Genomic DNA, 14,356 nt, shown 5'->3' on the forward strand with positions numbered 1-14,356 from the left:
GCTAATTCCTCCTAGGATTGGGAACCCCAGGAGCAAACTATAATCACCCAGAATTCTGTATTCATTATATGGACATTGAATCTTAGTATCATCTGTAAACTGAATTGGCAACTTTATCCCGGCCCTGTCATGATTGGCGTTTCGCTGTATGGAAATTAGAGCCGTGACCCCAGAATGCAGCATAAAATCCTATTTCTCGTGGATCAGTCTGAATCCATATTGGATGGGAAAATCCAGCGATCTGATTGACTTCCAATCAGGCCCGGTCATCGGTGCTAGACTAGCTGGGCCAGGGTTTCACTGCGAACCACATGGGTTTTCTCATGTAATGCTGTGGAGATTATACTAAGAACGGTGTGATAAATGAAAACCTTCCAGAGAAACTCATCAACAATAGGGGTCAGAGGAGGATGTCAAGAATCGTGAATCGTTCTGATGAACAGGCAGTGCACAGTCAAGGAAATTTGAAGTCGAATACAGTGCTGGTGCTCCTACTAACATGTCGAACCACACAACTCGTTGTTCTTTAGCATGGATAGGCTATAACAGCCGATGACCAGTTCCAGCGCCATTGTGTCTTAGAGACACAGAAGGCCAAAAAATGCAATAATCGTATCACTTGAGCAGTGGAGAAACCTGCTAGCACCTCCATCTAATTTACATCAACTACAAGAAGCTTCCTGTCCGCATGGGCCTATATGCAGAACGATTTCCTCACCTAGTGCCACTATGGATTGCTGCGGTTCTGAAGACCCAAGGAGGTCCAACACACTCCTAGATGGGGTCTGTAATAAGATGGACCATTCAGTGTATACGGCATATTATTTCAGCAGTATATGGTGGTATTATGTAAGTAGTGGGGGGCTACTTTGCAGTTCTGTACATCCAGCTCTGTCCTCAGCCTCATGCACACAGCTGTATTACAATGGTATTGGGGTACCTATATAGGTGCATACGGCCTGACTGTACATCTGCAGGCCTATGAAAACCGCATTGACTCACATAGCAGCACAGATAAAGCAAACTGCTGGGGCATTCTGACTATTGACTGTGTTAATGAGGACATTAGATCACTTGGCTTTGACATTTAGTGCTTGTGATCTGATGATCTCCGGTGCGCTGCTATTGTGATGGAATGAAGCAGTGCTGGGCCTGGTAACGCACGAGCGGACGGCTACTTGGGCTGGGATATTTTACTGCTCTGCCCATGTCAGCAATGTTAATGAATGTCAGTTTATAGAATTCTCATTGACATGTTTCAGTTGGGTTAATTTCACAAGGGCTGCAAATTCCGGCTCATGTTTAGGTCTGGTGACCCAAATTAACAGCACCATAAGGATATTTAAAGGGACACTAACTTTTCAGACAATATTTGCTCATCTACTAGCTTGTGTTAGTCTCATCATTTTTGTAATATACTTACATTAAATATTTGGTTGCTTTATCACTGTAAATCATGTTTGAAGTGTTTGCCACTAGGGGTCTCTCTTCCAGCTTCTCCGCAATCTACTCTCTGTCATTACATAGAGAGTTTCTGTAGTTATAGGGACGTAGTTATTCTGTAGTTGGGATGTTTCCATAGCAACATGAGAGGGGCTATCTTCACTGGTGGTTCCCCTGCACTTATAGGCTGCAGGCTGACAGATCTGCAGACACTGTGATGACAATCTCCACAGCCTCTGTCTCTCCTACTGTTACAGCGCATCTTTGCGTATGTATACGCATTTTAGTGGATTTACTAACTAGGTTGCCAGAAGGTCTCCAAATGCCTGAGTGTCCTGGGAAAAGCAGAGGGGAGGGCATTCAGATGCAGTGCAATGCATCATGGGAAGTAAAGGCAAGGAAGTGCAGGACAGTAAACTACTGGCAGAATGCTAGGCTGACTACTCCCTCCCTCCCTAATAGTGGATTGCAAACAGCAGAACAGCTTAAAAGCCACTGAACATCCCAAAAAATTACAACTGCTACGCATTTTAAACACTCACACAGCTGTGCATCGGAACGCATAGGCACTGTCATTTTTCTGGATGTTTTTTGATTTTTTTCAATAATTTTTTTCTACTAAAGACAGGCTTTTATCCTGAGTGCTGGACCACATTTTGCTTTTCATGTGGTGTGACATTGAGTCAGATGGGGTCCTTGTATTGGAAGAGAAAAAGTTGTATGAGGCGGTGTCTGGTTTCTTTTTGTTTGTTGTATTGAAGGTAGTGAATATGGAGATAAGTTATGGCTGGAAGAAATCTTTATGGTGGTCTGGGCCCAGATGGAGAAAAGGTAAAGCAGATGTCACCTGTGAGCACTGGAGGTACCTGCACAATAATCATTATTACTGTGTAGAACTAGTATCTGACTATTAATTCAATATGTCGGATTCAAATTGGCCACCAAAAACATTCCCCTTGCCAAAAAAATGTACCCCTTCCTAATACTTTGAAAGTCAATTTTTCTCAATATCACACCAGTTAAAGGGTATATATATATATATATCCTATTCATTTTGAAGACATGCACATAATGTTTGGGGATTCCGTTTGACGAATTAAATCAGGACCCAATGGCTGTAGGCAATAGGCAACACCTTCTACCTCTTACCTAACACATGCTAGCAGTTTGGCTATTTTTTGCATTAGAACCTATAGCACATTGTTTCCCAATTTTCCAAAGCCAAGTCCACCCTACTTAAACAAGTGATATAAAGTACCCCCATGATTAAGGTCATACTCTGCGCTGTCTTCTTACTGTAAATGCACGGCATGAGGGCAGCACATGTAGCAGCTAGAGACAGGATGCATGCCAGCGAGTTCACCTACCACAGATTGAGAATCTATGCTATAGGGCACAGAATGCAAAACTGGTGCACCAAATGCAGGTTATGAACTGGACCTGTAAATGCTGATTCATAATTAATCTCCAAGTTCACGGTCTAATGAGGTTTGGTTTTGCAGAGAGCGAGGTGACGCCCCGCAGTGCAGCGCTGCGCTCCGCTCCGCTTACCTGGGCAGCGATTGCCTGAGACTGCTCCGATGGCCTTATCCGCGTTGTTGAACAGAGTATCCCCACGTCCTCGGAGTGCCGGCAGTCAGCGACACCCCAACCATTAGATTCACATTCTGCCAGAGAGCTCTCAGCACCGGAGCAGCGGACGTTATCCAGCCAGATGGGACCTGGGGAGGCAGACATACACTAACCATAAACCTTCATTGTATAGGGTATGCATGATCTTACCTCTCTCTCTGATGTATGTGGATATAGAGAGAGAGGTAATAGGATATGTATATTATATATATACTCACACACAAGCCTAATATATCTCCTAAGATATTTCACAATTTCACCACTTGCTACAATTATACACATTAACATTAAGTCAAGCCGTCTCTTCCTTCTCCATTTCCTTAATTTTCATTCTGAACCATCAAATGGCAAAGAAATGCAAAGTAACTTTATTTACATATTATATGGCTTATCCTGTACTGATCCGGAGTTACATCCTGAAATAGGGGCTGGTCTCACATGGGAGCCCGCAGCGGAATCCGTCTCTGACTGGGGCCGGCGACCCCGCAAACCTTCTTTTCCTGTATTGCGGATGACTGTGGACGCTCGTCATTGCTTTAGACTAAAGCCCCATTTACACAGTACAATTATCGCTCAAAATTTGTTCATAGTCGTTGCATGTAAACGCTTCCAGCTTTCACTCTTCGGCTGAACGGTGATTTTTAGGTGAACATAAAATCCATTGTTCGGCCCCAGAGAGAACACAGAGCGCATGGTGTGTTCTCAGTGGGAGCAGCTGATTACATTGTATTTAGCTAACAGCCCATGGCAGCCCTTGCGAAGACAATGCAGCTGAGTGCAAAGTCCAGACCACATGCTGGGATTTGCAAATAGCTGCTGGAGGCTCATTTACACGCAAATGAAGGCTATTAGTGTCCATTAGCAGTTTATCCAAGGCGATCACTATAACTGTCAATCTTTCAATCATTTGAAAGATTGTCTTTGCGTGTAAATGGACCTTAAGGCCTCAAGCAAATAATGGCCCCATAAATGTACTACCATACGGCATGATGTGCATATTGCGCCGTTGCTGTTCTACATGGTGTATTTTGGGGGGATTGCTACATGCTGTTCAGGAGTGGCGTTCATAGCGCATAGGGGATCTGATAGCAATGATAAAAATTAAGCCCCTTTCCGGAGCTTCTAGACACCAACTGGAGGTCCTTAGGATAACATTACCACCGTATTATGCCTCCCTTGGTAAGTAATGCCGCCATATGCATGAGGCTCAGTCTAGGTATATATTTACCTTCTCCTTGTCCGTATTTTGCACTATGTGCCCAATTCATGGCCAGTTCAAAGCCCAGCTGCTTGCAGACCACGTGAGCCACTTCTATGTTGAAGTCATCGTCACACACGGTGCCCCATTGGCCATTGTAAAGAACCTCCAGGCGACCTTCATGGGCAACCCTCGATGTCCCAGCTAACCTCAGCTGGATTTGTGGGGCTCCCGCTTGGAGCTGCTGCTGCCGGCATCGGTCGATCAGTGATGCAATAAATAATAATATCAGCTGCAATACTTTCATGACTTCGTCTTATGAGGAATAGTGGATGAATGATTTCTGAATTTGCACCTAGGGATAAAAGAAGAATGTAATCCACATAGTAAACACGAGATCTTGTCTTTGCTGTTAGCCGATAAGTTTAATCTGTGTCATTTTACTAATATCCGAATCTCAGGATGTGCACCGCAACACTTAGTATTTCAGGAAAAGGCGGGCTTAGAGCATGGACCTTCCCTCTTAAAGGGGTCGTCATCATAAAATAATCCTTTCCATAGGAGATAGGTAAAGAGCAAGAAACGGGTAGGTGGGGCTTAAAGTATGGTTTTAAAGCTGTAGGTCAAAGGCAAAAGATGTGCTATGGAGTAGCATACGAGGGTATTGCCTACCAGATTTACCGCCACACTGACGCATGCGTGAGATGATCCAAGTGCATGGGTAACAAACACTAGTGCAAGGGCGTAACCCTCTGGAGCTGAAACTAGAGGGACAAAAGAATACGATCCAACTTCTGCATTCTTTAAATAAAAAACAGCAATAAAACACGTTTCGGAACACAAGGCCCCTTCTTCAGTTGTGCTGGGGTAGGTTCAGCCATGTCTATTGTCGGGATTAGGGGGTAGATAGCATCCTCTACACAGCACACAGTACACCCCAAGCTATCTACCTCCATGTACAGCTAAGACTGACAACAGACTCAGCTGTACCTACCCCAGCACAACTGAAGAAGGGGCCTTGTGCTCCGAAACGCGGTTTACTGCTAAGTTATATATAAATAGAGAGGTTGGATCATAATCCTTTGTCCTTCTAATTTTGACTTGAGAAGGTTGCGCCCTTGTACCAGTGTTTTTGTTACCCATATATTTACCCAGTGAGGGAACATGTTCGTCATAGAGGGAGGGTCACCTTATCAGGGCCCCACATTATTGGTCACATTCATTCAGCATTGGCATCTATTAAATGGCATACAAATATTTAAAAGGTGGCCAATATTTCCCTTAACATGGCCCACTATTGATAACAGATGATTACTAGGCGTCCCAGGAGCTGAATCTGCAGAGGTCAGTCAGCTTCATTTGTAAAAAATGGTTCTCACGGTGAGAAACCCCTTTAATGGACTATAATAAGGTAAGACAAGATATTAAAGAAGCAAGCAAAGGGTTGGAAGTGGACAAAACTGATGTAGAGTAAATGCAGGAAAAAACAAGGTCCCCTCTCTAAGTTACATTGGCTAAATGAAACCCATCCTTTGAAGTCCCTTGTCTACGGTCTTGTAGAGGGAAAATTAAGACTGCACTACAATGGGGTGTGTACTGAAAAGGGGGAAATGGGATACATACTTGGGTAAGATGTGGAACAAAAAGGGAAATGAGTCATAAAGAGGAGAATGTGACGTAAACGTGGGAGAGATGAGTTGCCAATGAAGGGGAAATATAATGCAAATGTGGCGTTTCACTAATTACCTTCTGTCATTACTCATGCATGAATTAGCCTATCTTAAAAGGGGATGCCCAGTTCAGAAAACCCATTTTCATATATGCTATTAGGGAATTCTGAATTAATAGAGGGGATGCTGTGTTGAGGACCCTCATCTCCTGGCCGGGATGGACAGTTACAAAGAGCGTGTCTCACTCTGGAGGACCTATCCTGTCCTGCATTACCCAGACTACCCATTGATATGAAAGGGCACTGTGTAATACTCAATTTTCCCTGTGGAGGTGCTGCAGGAAATTTGAACACTTACTGCCAGGTTTACATACAGATCACTGGTGATTACTGGATACCCCAGCAAGGGGACACTTTATGACCTTCTTATTGTACAAGATGCTTCTAACAATTAGGGATTCTTCAAAGCGGAGACTCCTTCTAATCAGAGAAGTGATGAAAGTCAACCATGGTAATGAATTCATAATACAAGGAAAAACTTGATTGCAGCTTCTTAAAATTCTGTAGTCTTTCTCAATTTTGGACAATCCATTCTAGTTAGAAGAGTGCCTTGACAATAAGTTGATCAGCTATAATCTGCTAGGGAATCTGGGGGTAAGTGTTTGATTTCCCTACAGTGCCACCACAGAGGAAATGAAGCATTACAAGTTGCCCATTGAAATAAAATGCTTTCCATGTAAAGCTTAGATGTGTTGGGACCTCGACAGTTACACGCAAAGATAATCTTTCAAATGATTGAAAGATTGAAAGTTTTAGCGATCGTTTTGCATAAAGTACTAATGGGCACTAATGCCCATTAGCACTTTATCAGCTTCATTTGCGTGCAAATGAGTCTCCAGGAGCTACTTGAAGAACTCAGCAGGTGGTCTGTACTCTGCTATTAGCTCCATTGTTCTGGCAGGGGCTGCTAAGAAAAAACAATGCAATCTTCTGCTGCCATGGAGAACAAAGCGTGCGGTCTGAATGGTGGTTTTTAAGCTCACCTAAAAATCATCGTTCAGGCAAAAAAAGTGCACGATGGTAGCATTTACACGCAACGATTATCGCTCATATGCCATAATTTTAACAAATTTTGAGCGATAATTAATCGTTGCGTGTAAATGGGCCTTTAGAGGCATTCTGTAGCTGCATTCCACTCGGGGTCCAGCATGAGGGACATTTGACTATTAACTCAGAATTTCCAGACGGCGAGTTGAAAGTCTGGAAACCACTGAGGAAGCAGATGTCAGAGCTCTATTGGCCCTCACCCAGCTTTCCCAGGAATAAACAGTACTAAAAAGTGACTGAGCTGAATTCTGACTCAAGGATTTCTCATTTCTAGGGATTTTTCTCTGTTGTAGGCAGAAATGCTCTTTTATTGAAACCTTCTTGAAGCAGTAGGCCATTAACTACTGTACGTCAGTCAATAAGTGGACAAGAAAGTTGACTCCACATGATGGGCAATAACCGTTCTGGTCACATTTATTACATTGCTTAACAAACCATTCCTCCATGTTTTTTAGAGGGGAGCAGTTATGATGGAGCAGCATTAACTTAGGATCATTAGGGACTGAATAACCCATACAGGCACTCGTAACAGAGCTGACCCTGTGCCAGTCAGGCTTGATCGAATCACATAACTAGAAAATATGCTCCAAAAATCACAGCATCTCCAATACATGAGAGCGGATCCGACTGTGACAGGGCACAGCGTGGGTGTAAAAGTAAAATGTACTGTAGAATATGTATAACCAGGATATAAATGTTTCTAGATACCATTAAAGGCGATGTATACCTTTGGGGGTTATTTTTCACTTAAATACATATATTTTGGGATGACTATTATTTTTGCAATGTGGTTTTATTAAATATGTTGCACTATTTGTCTTCTGCAGCTTTTACATGTCTCCTACGGAGACTTAGACTGCAGTTTCTATATACAGTGATGTGTAGAAGCTGCAGAAGATAAATGGCGCAACATTTTAAATTAAATCGAATAGCAAAAATGGTGGTGAGCCCAAAATACATGCATTTAAGGTGGGAAAAATACCCCAAAGGTAAGTGTGTCTTGCCTGGCATTCTCTGGCGCAACTTGCATAGCACAGCACACGTGGTTCGTACGCTGTGTGGGAGACCGCAGATCTGCATGTTCCATTCTTGTGCGAGATTCGCATGAGAACAGAACATGCAGCAACTTTTCTGTCTCACAAGAAAATTATCGCACATGTAAATAAACCCATTTACGGATTCTATTCTCGTGCGAGTTTTGTGCGTCTCGCAGCAATCAAAAGCCATATGAAGTCCTCGCCTGTGTGAATGCACCCTTATATAGACTCTTTTACCCCCCTTTTTCCATTATATATATCAAACTGCTTGGCTCCTATTTTTTAAAAGAAAAAAATGTTTGGTACCCAGGGGCGTAACTATAGAGGGTGCAGGGGATGCGGTTGCACCCGGGCCCAGGAGCCTTAGGGGGCCCATAAGGCCTCTCTTCTCCATATAGGGAGCCCAGTACTATGAATAAAGCATTATAGTTGGGGGCCCTGTTGCAGGTTTTGCATTGGGGCCCAGAAGCTTCAAGTTATGTCTCTGTGCAGCATGGTTTAGGTATGGGTACGGGTACAGATACAGATAGAGGGGGGTACCAGCTCACCTTTTGCATCAGGGCCCCTGAGCCTTTAGTTACGCCCCTGTTGGTACCGCATGAGACCGCCTGTCCAAAAGGTTAAGCCAAGTGATCTTGTACATATGATGCCTTTTAATGGTCAAGAAAAAAAGAATGATGTGCCTATTCCCTAGCAACATTGTGCTCGAGAAAGAGGTCTTAGATACCCCAAAATGCGTTGCATGACCCGCTCTCTCCTGGTACCCCTGTATGTTCACCTTGTCTTCACCTGCCTTTTTGGATTAAAGAATACTAAATATACCTTTGACTGGCTAGATATTCCTTAACATGGGGGTCTCGAGGACAACGAGACCTCCCTACTAAGTCAGTCCATCTCTTTGTTTCTGTTTAGGTACTTGTTTTTCCTTATGAGCGCTGGAGAAATTTTTATACCCATCTAATATGTAATTCTTTGGATGCTGTATTGATGTAATGAGCTTGGTTCTGGTATTGTATTTATGTTATCAGTTTGGTTTTGGCATGTGTCTATGTACTGAGCTTGGTTCTGGTGCTGTATTTATGTTATGATTTTGGTTCTGGTATATTATTTAGTTACTGATCCGTGCCGGTGTGGATATGCTACTTTCTGCACGAGCAGGATACTGGCAGCCTTCCTATTAGTACAATATACAGTATATATTTTTCTCCTATAATATGGGAAGGGGGGGGGGTGCCAAAAAAATTCTGGCATCTAACCTAAGGCCGGCGCGTAAGGAAGCGGTGTCACTCTGGGGGTAAAATTAGGGTTAAAGGGTAAAATCGTTGCATAGGATAATTATGATTGATTTTACCTTACAAAGCATTCCATACAGATGGGTGGAGGAGACAGGATCACAGGTAAATTATGCTACAGTTCCAATAGGGTTGCAATTTTACACTCAGTTCAGAGTCCTAATATATACAATTGTATTTAGGATAAGTAGAAGTATATCCCAGACAGGATACAGTTAACACGCGATTTTCACGTATGTGAAAAATGTACATAAATGTGCATGTACCATCCGCGATGCATTTTTCTTGGAACAATATCGTGCTCGCCCATAGAAATACGGCCTTCAAATACAAGTGTCAGTCTATTCTGTCATACCGGAATTCTATTTATGATTTAGAAAGCCCAGAAGGAACACTACTATGTGTCCTGCCCAGATAACAGAGTGTTTGACACTGGAATCGAGTGAGAACAGATAACAATAGAATTTCAAGGGTAAAATGAATAATTCAGGCCACAGATGAAGGACTGGATCGGTTGCTTTGTGGCTCCTGTATATTTTTTTTTTTTCAAAATGCGTCGTTAAACCCAGTCAGTTTTCTGGTCCTGTTTTTGATTTAAAAAACGGAAAAAAAAATACGATAAATCTTGGGTTCGGTCGTCTCATAAGGTGAAATTGGAAACCATCCAGCGATATGGAGAGAACATTCATTCATTATAAAGTAACCATCTGTCCTGGCTAGCAAGTGGAATGCAATAGTACAACGGTCTGCAACCTGGGGTTCTACAGCTGCTGTGCAACTACAACTCCCAGCACGCTGTCTACGGCAGCCGCCATAGCTAGTGAAATTACTGCAGTAGCAAACAACAAACTATTAGGATTATCCCAACTGGTAACTCCTCAATAATTCAAGACGAGCAGGAAACGTAACTCAGCAGCTCGTGTTCTAAATGATGGATCAGCTAGAATGCCAATTTAAAGAGACCTGGCAATGCAGAACATGGCTTGCGGAAGCCATGGAATGTAAGGCATTGTCCATGAGATCATTAATGGTTGGTTTAGGCATAACAAGTAAGTTACCGGATGACTAACCAGTAAGGGATATAATACATGGGTGTTCTGGGGTCATGCCTAAATGTCTAGGAATGGCTTTACATCATATAATTAGACTGACCTGTATGCCTTAGAGTAGTGTTGAGAGAACCCAAACAGTTGAACCCTCTCTTGGGTCACATTTCACCAAAAGGTTGGTTCAGCGCCATCCTGGACCACAAGCAGGTAGTTAGCAGTAATGCTTTGCAGTGCTAGGGTCGTTGGTTCAATTCTAACCAGGGACAACAACTGCATGGAGTTTATATGTTCTCCCAGTTGTATGTTTCTTCTAACTCATACCAATATCATACAAACTCCATGCACATATTGTCCTTGATCAGATTTGAACCCAGGACCTGTGCTACCCACTTAGCCACCGTGTTTCTTCTTCCTTTTTCCTCCTCTTCCGAAGGAGAAGGAGGAGAAATTGTATGGCTTCTGGACAGCGTTATACATCTATTTTAGGGATAGTGGTTAAATTCCAGTCTGTTTCAAACTAATTCAAACCCAACTTTTTGCTAAAATTCGGCAGATGGGCTGAACTGAACTTTTTAAAAGTTTGCTCAACACTACCTCAGGATATGGACTAGAGCATATATACCATAGGGAAAGATCTATGCTGTTGCAATGAGGCCGATGCAAAGAGGGGATGCAGACTTTTGGGGCCACAGGAGGGTTAACTAGTGTTATATAGGTAAAGGGCTTGTCTGGGATTTTTGAGACTGTTTCTATTGTTGACCTATCCTCAGGATAGGTATATGAAAACCTCATGTACATCAATGCAATGTGCTTTTTCGGAATTGCAGAAAAATTGCAGGTTTTTGAGGGTAATATTGATCCGTTTTTCTTGAACAGATATCGCACTCGCCAGTGTAAATACAGGCATAAGCTGCTTCTGCATTTTGTACAGATGCAGTAGAGTTTAACTTGACACTTAATGTAACATCAGCCTGTAACACAGAGCTTTTTCTTGCCATTTCAATAGCTTTTCAATGATTCTTATTGTGTTAACATAAGATAACTTGTTGCAACAAGTTATCAACAATGGGTTAAACTTTGTAACATCTGAAGATGTAGATGAGGGACTAACTCTTCTTCCTCTCTGCAGAGTAAGTGGCTCTCATGTTTGGTGTGGAGTCCTGTGATGTCCATTGATGTTTATTTGTGATATGTATGCCCCAATATGGTTTGTCTTACCTGCGTGTTTCATGCATCCCTGTACGTCCACAAGCAAGGTAGCAATGCCTAGGGACTAGAACTATGTGTGCATTGGGCCGCTGCTATGACCCAGGAAGGTACTTTAGCTATGGATAGCCCTGCTCACATCACAACCAAGGCCCAAGGATGTAGTCTTTAACCGAGGGTATTCCAGGTGACACTGGGTAGCACACACCTTCACCCACATGGGCAAACACAGAACCCATTAACATTGGGTCATAAGTCTCAGGTGCACCAACTCTAATCAACATGAAATTACATCTGTATCATGACCATCTTCTCTGTTGCCTCCTATGTTCCTACAACTATACATAAGTCCCGGTATATAAATGGTTTCCGTTAGGTTTTCTCACTATACCAATTTATGGCAAATTGCCGTTACCCATTGATTGATGAATGTTTGACCACTTTGACCTCAACAAACCAAAGAAAAAAAAGGCTTCAACACTAGTAAAGTTCATAAGTTTCAACTCTAGGGGACACCTGTGTGGTCAATATTCCTAACTTCAAAACTGACCAATCTAATCAACATGAAGTTACATCTGTACCATGACCATCTTCTCTGTTGCCTCCTATAACTATACATAAGTCCAGGTGCATAAATGGGGCCCAGTAGGTTCTCCCACCATACCACGTTATGGCATATTGCCGTTACCCATTGATCGGTCAAAGTTTGACCTCAACAACCCTAAGAAAAAATGGGCTTCAACACTAGTAAAGTTCAGCAACTCTCTTCTTCCAGGGATCAGTAACTTATTATGGTGGGAAACCTCTGACATCAGATAAGGAAATCCAATATGTATAGCAAATCAAACACAAGACATATAGCAAAATCCCCCACATGATGATATATATCGTAGGACTCACCGGCTCAGCCTTCTTCTATGATGCACCCAGAGGTCTCTTCAGTGTAAGACAATATGTTGCTACTTCTTAGCTGTACATGAAGGGGTTTGTGAGTTCCTTTAGTAACAGAATGAGCTTTGAAGAATCGGAGTGACAACTATGTGTTGTACTTATAGAGAAGGCAGAAGGAAACTTCTTGCACACATTTGCTCTACACAGGCTCTGTAAGAAAAAGAACAAGAGACTCAAGATGCATAATGAGGAGACTCCTTGATCTGTCAAGAATACATTTGTAGCAATCGTTAACATGACTGACAACATGATAACTTGATTTACAACATTGTATTACATTGCAGTTGAGTTATCATAAGGCAATAAATGACAAGTCAAGGTTTGCTAGATCTGCAGTCTTCCTCTTCTGCATGTTCGTATGAGAAGAGTGAAGACAGTGTAACAAGACGGATTATTTTCCGACCTGACAAACTAGACAAGATTGTACAGTACCTGATCATTAGTTCACGTCAGCCAGTGAGGTCAAGATCCTACATACTTAGGTCAGTGAGTGTCTCCTGGCCATAAATACAACTACTGACACAGATTTCTAAAGACTAGTGCAGAAAGCCTGTAGAGCAGTGAACCGAGGTCGTATGGCTCCCTAGTACAGAGCTGCACAGCCTCTGTGTGCTGCCATAAAGCTCCTTCAAGTGCTGTGCATAAGGATATTGGAGGGCCGGCAGAGAACAAGAACCCTCTTGCCATCTGGTACCAGGACAGAATTTTGTCCCAAAACTGGAGGGTTGCTTTAGGGCAAATATCTCCAACCTGTGGATTTCCAGCTGATGCAATAGTAGAATTACCAGCACTTTGGGAATAGTAGTCTTGTGATAGCTGGAGAGCAACCTCTGCTTCAAAAAGACTGTGTCATTAAAGACAATCCGTCCAACCCTTGTCTATGGGCCAGAGTAAATAAGTTGGTTCTGACTCTTACAGGCCTGTCCGATCAATGTACACCTATAATAATCTTTAACATGACATTTAATGCATTACATGCCATGACGCAACAAACTTTAAAAGGAGTTTTCCGCAAATTTACTATTGATCACCAATCCACAGGATAGATTATCAATAGTTAATCAGCTGGGGTCCACCATTTTGGATCCTACCCCATCAGCTGATCGCTCTGTCCATTGTCAATGCACCCAGGCAGGACTTCAACATCAGTGGTCAGGGCCAGAAGTGTAATAGACGGCTTCATTCCCAATGGGAGCAAAGCAGGATATTACATTTGAGGCCCTGACCATTGATGCAGACATCCTGCCCCACTTCACTGACAGCAGGCCAGAGGATTAGCTGATCGGCAGGGATCCTGAGCGGTGGATCCCCGACGATTAACTATAGATACCCTATCCTGAGGATAGATCATCAATAGTAAATGCCGAAAATACCCCTTTAACTTGACATCTTCAATGGCATGTAATGGGTTAAATATCGAAGAATGCTTCATCATGGTATGTAATGTAGTAAATGTCAAGTTAAGGTTTGCTACCTATGTAACACATGGTCAGTCATTTAGAGTTACATCTCCTATTAATGTAGTTCACAATACAACCTTAGGCAGGCTATATAATGTCGAATCTCATGTAGCCCCTTTGCCACTTTATCCGACACGTGCTGATAAAAGTTATTCTTCACAGCCATACTAAATCTAATGAGATATAATGCCACACTCGTTCATGGGCTGTGTCTAGTATTATGGCATTCAAGCCAATAAGAAACCTCCATATTCAGGACCCTCAACTATTAGCGAGCAAACAGAACAGCTACAAAGAGTGTCTCTCCCTCTG

At 42.7% G+C, this 14,356-nt stretch overlaps 1 protein-coding gene across 1 annotated transcript in view; it reads right to left on the minus strand.

Moving 5' to 3' along the window:
* Nucleotides 1-14,356, minus strand: part of LOXL4 (lysyl oxidase like 4) — an 85,563-nt gene that overhangs the window by 70,269 nt on the left and 938 nt on the right. The window contains exons 2-4 of the mRNA XM_066601108.1: nt 12,534-12,734; nt 4,304-4,628; nt 2,995-3,164 (exon numbers count right to left, since the gene is read on the minus strand). Coding sequence (XP_066457205.1) covers nt 2,995-3,164; nt 4,304-4,580 — 447 coding nt within the window. The 5' untranslated portion in view covers nt 4,581-4,628; nt 12,534-12,734. The remainder of the gene's footprint in view (nt 1-2,994; nt 3,165-4,303; nt 4,629-12,533; nt 12,735-14,356) is intronic.

The sequence above is a fragment of the Eleutherodactylus coqui genome, chromosome 4, assembly GCF_035609145.1.
Source record: "Eleutherodactylus coqui strain aEleCoq1 chromosome 4, aEleCoq1.hap1, whole genome shotgun sequence".
In the NCBI taxonomy this organism is placed as follows: Eukaryota; Metazoa; Chordata; class Amphibia; order Anura; family Eleutherodactylidae; genus Eleutherodactylus; species Eleutherodactylus coqui.